This window comes from Rhinopithecus bieti, unplaced genomic scaffold, assembly GCF_001698545.2.
Source record: "Rhinopithecus bieti isolate Rb0 unplaced genomic scaffold, ASM169854v2 scaffold_37914, whole genome shotgun sequence".
Taxonomy (NCBI): domain Eukaryota; kingdom Metazoa; phylum Chordata; class Mammalia; order Primates; family Cercopithecidae; genus Rhinopithecus; species Rhinopithecus bieti.
In genome coordinates, this window is record NW_016816274.1 from 657,682 (window position 1) to 666,001 (window position 8,320).

Consider the following 8,320-nt stretch of genomic DNA (forward strand, 5'->3'; position numbering starts at 1 on the left):
GGGTGGGAGTTACCCGATTTTCCAGGTGTTGTGTGTCTCAGTTCCCCTGGCTAGGAAAAGGGATTCCCTTCCCCCTTGCGCTTCCCAGGTGAGGCGATGCCTCGCCCTGCTTCAGCTCTCGCTGGTCGGGCTGCAGCAGCTGACCAGCACCGATTGTCCGGCACTCCCTAGTGAGATGACCCCAGTACCTCAGTTGAAAATGCAGAAATCACTGGTCTTCTGTGTCGCTCGCACTGGGAGTTGGAGACTGGAGCTGTTCCTATTCGGCCATCTTGCTCCGCCTCATTATTTTTTATTTTCTTTTTATTTATATATTTGTTTTCTTGTTTTTTTTTTCTTATTCTTTTTTCTTTTTGATTTTAATACCTCCACCCTACTTACAGATATTTTTTATTTTCTTGACAACCCTGATAAATGATGGATTGGAGGATCAGACTTGCTGACATCAGAGGGTCCTTCACTGATCAGGCTTGTCTTGTTGCTTGTCTTCTCTGGCTAATATTCGTTAGTAAAAATATTCCTTTTTTTTTTTCTTTATTTTACTTAGTCATTATTTCATTTTGAGATTTTTTCGTTTATTGCTAGTTTTGAGTGTCATAAATTTGCACTTAATTTGTTTTTAGTACTGTCATAAGAACTGTAGCATACACAGGATAGCACAACTATAACTTTTTACGAAATTGTACATTTTTTGAAGATGACTGCAGAAACTGAAGAAGAGGGAGCTATTTGAGACTAGGCAGCAAACAGTGAAGAAGGAATGAGCAACATGGTGTGTAGGACCAAAGTTTCATACTGTGTATCTCTTCTCTCAGTGTACAATGCCTATAAATGGAAAGTATGCTTTTTTGGCTTTCCTTTAGCCTGTTTTCCAAGAAAGAACTATTGTTGTTGGTAATTTAGGTACATGGAATTGTAAGTTGAAGTCTTGAATTCTTTCTTAATAATAATACACTTAATACACTGTCAGTGTTTAATTTTGTCTTCCCGTTGTTCTTATTCCTGCTAGTTTTCACAAATAGAAAACTTACATTGAAGGGGGAAATTGCCTTAATGATAATTGTGGGTGTGTTTTTTCCTCTATCTTTTATTTTTAGGTGCAGTTTTCTTGGTTATTTTTTGCAGGAGCTATCCCTGTATTTTTTTCATTTTTTATTGTAACTGTCCTATGCCATTATAATAATTGGGATCCTGTGATGGTGGGAATCAGAAGAATATTTGCTTTCATATGCAGAAAACATCGAATTCAGAGGTAAGTTTAGTCCCAATACACATTTTTAAAAATAGTGTTTGCTAGATAACTGAGAATTGCATCATGCTGGCCTAGCTTTTAGACATTTTGTGAGGAATTATTGAAAGATGATAACTTATATGTTATGGCAGATAAAAATAAAATAATTTGTTTAGATCTTGTGGGTAATAAGATTCTTTCTCTTTCTATCTCTCTCTCTCTTTCCTTTTCTTTCTCTCTTTCTTTCTGCTTTTCTCTTTCTTGACAGAGTCTTGCTCTGTAGCCCAGCCTGGAGTGCAGTGGCATGACCTCAGCTCACTGCAACCTCTGACTCCTGGGTTCAAGTGATTCTCTGCCTCAGCCTCCTGAGTAGCTGGGATCACAGGCACGCACCACCATGCCCAACTAATCTTTGCATTTTTAGTAGAGACAGGGTTTCACCATGTTGGCCAGGCTGGCCTTGAATTCCCGACCACAAGTGATTTGCCTGCGTAGTAACTACATTTTTTTAAAAAAGTTTTGATTCACAGGTAATACCAAAAGGTTTACTGTTTTGCCATAACGAACTTAAATATAGAAAACTTTTATTGGTTTGAACATAATTCGTGATAGAATAGTATTGCCTCAATTTTTATTTCCAATTTCTTTCTATTTAAGAATGAAAGCTTTTTACATTTTGCTATGAAAAGAACTTGATTCCAGTGACTCTGGAGGCTGAGGTGGGAGGATTGCTTGAGGTTAGGAGCTAAAGACCAGCCTGGGCAACATATCAAGACCCTGTCTCTAAGAAAATAAAAAAAAATTACCCAGACATGATGGCATATACCTGTAGTCCCAAGCTACTTGGGAGGCTGAGGTAGGAGGACCACTTGAACCCAGGAATTCAAAACTGCAGTGAACTATGATAGCACCACTACACTTTAGCCTGGGTGACAGAGTGATACCCTGTCTCTTATTTAAAAAACAAACACAAAAACCACTAACTTGGTACAAGTTCTTGGGAAATTTTATCCTAGTGTTAGTTCTGCCACTGACTTGCATCCTGCCCACATAGCTTCAGCCAATGGAATAAATAAGGTTTAAGGTTCCTTTTCAGCTCTAAAGCTTTCCTTAATTATTGCCTTTTTTTTTTTTTTCTCAAGAGTTCCAGAAGACAGCGAACAGTGTGAGAGTCTCATTTCTATGCACAGTGTTTCTCAGGAGGATGGAGCTAGTTAGCTGTTGTCTGTAGCCCAGGTTTGTATGTGAGCTGGGTTTAGTATTGAATATGGTTCTTATTTGTGTAATATTCAAACAAAGGATTGATTTTTTTTTTTTTTGAGATGGAGTCTCACTCTGTCGCCCAGGCTGGAGTACAGTGGCGTGAACTCGGCTCACTGCAAGCTCCGCCTCCCGGGTTCATGCCATTCTCTTGCCTCAGCCTCCCGAGTAGCTGGGACTACAGGTGCCTGCCACCATGCCCGGCTAATTTTTTGTATTTTTAGTAGACATGGAGTTTCACCGTGTTAGCCAGGATGGTCTCGATCTCCTGACCTCGTATCTGCCAGCCTCGGCCTCCCAGAGTGCTGGGATTACAGGCGTGAGCCACCGCGCCTGGCCAGGATTGATTTTTATAATTAGTTGTTTGAGAGGCCATACAGCCTTAAAGGCTAAAGGTGCTAAAGCCTGGGCTCCAATTCTATCTTCTGCACATACTAGCTGTGCGGCCCTATGCAAGATTCTTAATCCCTTGGTGCTCTGGTTTTCTTATTTGTGAAATGGGATTACAATAGAACCTCCCTTATAAGGGTGTTAAAATAGTAAATACTTGGTAAATATAAAGTATGTACAATAGTGCCTGACTCAAATGATCAGAAAGTTTTAACTCTTATTTTTATTCATGCTAAGGGTCATTTTATTTAATAATATGCTTAAAAAAATATTTTTTCTCTGATCATAAAAGTAAGAAAAATGTAATATTCTGGTGTACAATATACTGGTTGGAAAATACTAGTCTTTTATGTGTGTGTTTTACATAACTGGCACAGTGTATATCGTCATTCTCTGACATTGCTTTGTCATTTAACAATGCTTCTGGAATATTTTCCCATTTTTTACATTTTAAGAAATAGTGTCTTTTATATGTCTTCAATGGTAGAGTACATGACATTTTGCTGAATGGATGCTTGAATTAAATGCAACATACATATTTTGCAGGTACAAAAGTGATTATTTAGAATGAAAGATCACAATAAACTACTAGAATTCTGAAGATCCAGGCCCCTTTTTCTGAGACATCTTTAGGCAATTTATATTGAAATATTTCTTGATTGCTACTGAGTTTTCCCTCCCTTCTAGAACATTGTACAACTCCTGTCAATTGTTAACACTTATGTTGGGCTTGAAGTTTAAGTTTCATTATCCTCATGGTAAACTGCTTCTAACCTATGGCTAACGGTCCTGGTTTTCTATTTTTCTTGAGTGGGCTGTTTTTAAATCTAGTTTATACCACACATGGTTTAAGCTCTAGTTCTCCAAGACTTTTTGTACAAGGTAGCTACCCCTGCCCTTCCCTGCCCTGCCCATCCTGCTTTCATTCTCTTCCCACTCTGAGGAAATTAAACTCTTAGCTGATTACTTTGGTATTTTCCTTCTTGTCTCCCTAAGTATCATGCTTATGACTTCTGTTCCATGAGTTCTCAGTTTTAGGCATCTTCAGCTGACTTTTCCACTGAGATCAATGAAGACAGATTATTTTCAACTTTACTCCTCCTCTGCTCCCACCTCACATGCCTCCTGTCTCCATATCAGTTCTGCCTCCTCATCATCCCTGTATAGTTATTGCATAATTTTGGATAGATCTGTAGTCAGTGTTTATATTGCTGTCACTAAAAAATTGTTACTTATAACTGAGCCATGTGGGATTTGTCCTGGTATTTCCCTTATCCAGAGATCCTCTGTTACTACCCTTTTTGGAGAATAAACCTTAAAGTCTTCTCCTGGGTTAGAGAAAAGGCACTTGGCCAACTGTGAAAAGTAAGAGAGGGCATCTGAGTGTCTCTCTGCTTTTGCTATAGACATTATACCAGTCTTCCTGTTTTTAGTTGTTTCTTCATCCCTCCTTACAGAGATATCTGGTCCTATTTTTCCATTGCTAACTAAGAGTTGGCTGTTATTTTCTCATCTCTCTACTTTTCTTTTTGTCCATGTGGTTTATTCCTTTTAAGAAAAAAATTCCAAGCTGGGCACAGTGACTCATGCCTGTAATCCTAGCATTTTGGGAGGCTGAGGAGGGAGGATCACTTGAGCTCAGGAGTTTGAGACTAGCCTGGGCAACATAGTGAGACCTTACTTCTATTGAAAAATATATTTTTTAACCCTTTATTTTCTTTTTAGTGAGGTTTTGGAGAACAAGTGGAACTAAATATGTGTTTATGTGCCATCTTTAAATTTAAAAAAAACCATAAACACAATTATAGTTAAGTCCTCACTTAACATCATCAATAGGTTCTTATAAACTGTGACTTTCAGCAAAATTACAGCAAAACCAATTTTTTTTTTTTTTTTTTGCATAAACATTATAATGTAACAACACTGAACAAAACAATGTTATTCGGGGACCTAAAGTCAGTTTCTTAGAACCTGTGACATTAAGTGAGGACTTTGTATTCTTGAAAGCTTTTAATGCTGTAATTTATGCATTTTTCTTGGGTATGCTGTGCATTGTTCTCATACTCACACTTAAACCCACCCATATCCAGCAAGGTTTCAGTATTTTTAGAAGTGAGAGCTGGGTAAAGAAGAAAGAGTGAAGACTAAAGAAGATGGATTGCAACAGAGTAGAATAGACTGGGCAAGCGTCTTTGTCTTTGTAGGAGTAATGGTGGAATATACCAGGAGTAAAACTAACTGCTAATACACAATCTCTAGTGTCGATGTCAGCTTTTGACATTGCTATAGAAGTCACATTCATAAGTTCTTAGTACTCCAAATTTGAGTATCCAGTTATTAAGTATGTATACCGTGAAAATAGGTATTTCATTTTAAGATAATTTGCTTTTTAAAATGTAAACTGTAGAAAACTAAAACTATGAAATTATAATCTAATCACATTTCTGTGGTTTTTTTGTCTTTAGCACGATAATGGAACTATACAGCGAAGAGACAATCTCTGGCAAGTTTTGTAGAAAAAATGTTTCAGTGCCTAGTCTGAAAAATAACAGTTTCAGTTCTTTGAAACTCTAAAATGTATTTTTCTCATATCTGTTTTCTTCATTTTCATAATGAAGCACTTTGCTATGTAGCTGTGTACATATCACTACAGTTCTAGGAAGTTCCAGTCTACAGTCCATCCAAAGGACCAACCTGCCTTACACATCTCAAGGAATTCAGCTGTTGAAATCATTTGAACTAATCAAGGAATAAATCCTAATGTTCCGGGACTTTATTTTCACATACTTGTTAAATGCTGGAATATATTATGAAAATGTTTTCAAGAAATCACAAGTGTTCATAGACCAGTGTTTCTGACAGGTAAAATGCTAAAATAAGCTACCTGTAGTAAGTATGGATGATATTTTTGGGTTTTGTTGAATATTGCAAATTAACCATACAAAAAATGTTTAATTTATGCAACAAACATGTTTGTGCAAATTTTGTGGGACTTTAAAAAGAATAAATATTTGAGAAAATATCTGGTTCACTTACACTACATTTACTGTATTATTCTTTTATAGCATTAGGTGCCTTGTATTTTAAATCTGTGAGAAACCATGGCAAATTTTTAAAGGGGAAGTATTATTATAAAATGAAGAAATATGTATTTCTAAAGGCTATATTGCTGTAAACTTAATTGATAAAGCTCTGTTTAATTTAGAGTGTTGAAGAAATAGTCTCCCTTCAATTAAGAAATTTTCATAATGGAATGATTTAAATTGAAGTGACAAAGAGTATTATTAAAATACAATGTTTATGTGTGTATTTGTGTATTATAGATGTATCAAGTGATTTCTAATTTTTTCTCATATGAATATGCCAGATTACTCTAGAACTAGATGCCTCTTCTTTAAATAATTTTAGTTTTCCTGAATAAATTTGTAATGGTTAAAGTACCAAGGAAGGAAGGCGAGAAGGGATTCTGTTTTTAAAATCACATCTGAACTGTTCCTCTACTAAGATTAAATTAAATGTAAAATACTCCTAATTGCAATTCTTAAACTTAGGCACATGTACTCACTGTGCAAGTGCTCCTGGACTCTATTCACCATAGATATAAGTAAACGTGTGTCCCAGGATTCACAGGCTTTTGATTAATCAATATTCTTTTCAAGTTTCTGTGAATAGTTTAGTTCTCTTCAAAATTTCTTAACTAATCTGATTTGTAAGAATTCACTTTGCAGTGTTTAGCTTCCTATTCACATTCTTAAAATTGCTTTGGTGTTACCATGAGTCGAAAATGAAGTTTAGCCTTCCTTCTGCTTCATTCTGAGAACTTCTTTATTACCTTTAAAAATTGTTTATGATATTAAATTTAAAATACAAACAGCTCTCTCTCTCTCTCTTTTAATCATCCAGCCCAAAATGGCAAAAACAGCTCTTTTCTCATGTGGCACCACCAATAACGCAAGTTAAAAATAATGTTGAGTGGCCGGGCGCGGTGGCTCAAGCCTGTAATCCCAGCACTTTGGGAGGCCGAGACGGGCGGATCACGAGGTCAGGAGATCGAGACCATCCTGGCTAACGCAGTGAAACCCCGTCTCTACTAAAAAAAAAAATACAAAAAACTAGCCGGGTGTGGTGGCGGGCGCCTCTAGTCCCAGCTACTCGGGAGGCTGAGGCAGGAGAATGGCGTAAACCCGGGAGGCGGAGCTTGCAGTGAGCTGAGATCCAGCCACTGCACTCCAGCCTGGGCGACAGAGCGAGACTCCGTCTCAAAAAATAATAATAATAATAATAATAATGTTGAGTTTATTATACTTTTGACCTCTTTAGCTCAACAGGATGAAGGCATGTAAAGAATGTGGACTTCTGAGGAATTTTCTTTTAAAAAGAACTTAATGAAGTAACATTTTAATTACTAAAGGACTACTTTTGGTTGAAGTTTATTATCTAGATACCTCTACTTTTTGTTTATGCTGTTTGATAGTTCACAAAGACCTTCAGCAATTTACAGGGTAAAATAGTTGTAGTAGTGGAGGTGAAACTGAAATTTAAAATTATTCTGTAAATGCGATAGGGAAAGAAGCTGAGCTTAGAATCTTTTGGTTGTTCATGTGCTCTGTGCTCCTCTCATCACACAGGTCATGTGTTGTCACTCAGGATTCTGGAAGTACTAAGCCGTAGTTAACAGGCTGGATAGATCTTCAGGCAATCTTCTTCCAGTATACTGCTGCTTTTCTGTTTCTTAAAAAAAAAAAAAAATCAAAGAACAACTTCTTTAGAAGGAAGCACCACCATTCAGTTGGTTAACTGAAAGTATGACTCACTGCTGCTTTGCTTGCCCACCTGTTCTCTTTTTCTCACAGGTTTTATTTCTCAGAATGATTGTTGCATTTGAATACTGTAGCTATGGTGAGTGAGCAGTTGAAGACTTCCTTTCTGCACCTTCAGATTTAAGGGTTCATCTTCTCATGAAATGAAGTTGTGCCGGGTTGCTTCAATTCTGTGGATTGCCTAGAAACTAGGTAACAAGGCCCTTAGATCACAATGACCACATTGCAGGTCTTTGGAAATGCTGGGAAGGGGTTACATTCAAGTAACTGCTGACATCCTTCCTCTCTATCAGAACCATGTTGGCCTGTAATTATATTTTCTGAATCTAAAACAAATAGAAATTTCTGGTATCTTTTCAGTCTCCTACTTTTCTTTCTATTCATCACTTGAATCTCATTATTGTATAATGTTTCAAATTATGACCTGGATTGAAGGAAGTCTGTTTTGTCAGAAAGACTTTGTTAGGTGAACATCAGAATCTCAACTACAACAAAGCTGAAAAATGAGGCAGCCTTAAAAGTGAATGCTTTTGAAATGAATGCTTTTTGGAGCTTAGAAGAGCCATTAGGTTTATGTAATGCACCCATACTTATTCCTTTAAATAAATTTTAATTTAAA

General features: G+C 36.8%; 1 protein-coding gene across 2 annotated transcripts in view; it reads left to right on the forward strand.

The window, feature by feature from the left end:
• The window catches only part of SLC35F5 (solute carrier family 35 member F5), a 46,788-nt gene extending 40,036 nt beyond the window's left edge, over positions 1-6,752 (forward strand). For both annotated transcript variants that reach the window (XM_017854732.1, XM_017854733.1), the window contains exons 14-16: positions 1,098-1,252; positions 2,374-2,467; positions 5,347-6,752. In XM_017854732.1, coding sequence (XP_017710221.1) covers positions 1,098-1,252; positions 2,374-2,449 — 231 coding nt within the window. In that variant the 3' untranslated portion in view covers positions 2,450-2,467; positions 5,347-6,752. The remainder of the gene's footprint in view (positions 1-1,097; positions 1,253-2,373; positions 2,468-5,346) is intronic.
• Positions 6,753-8,320: the final 1,568 nt, after the last annotated feature.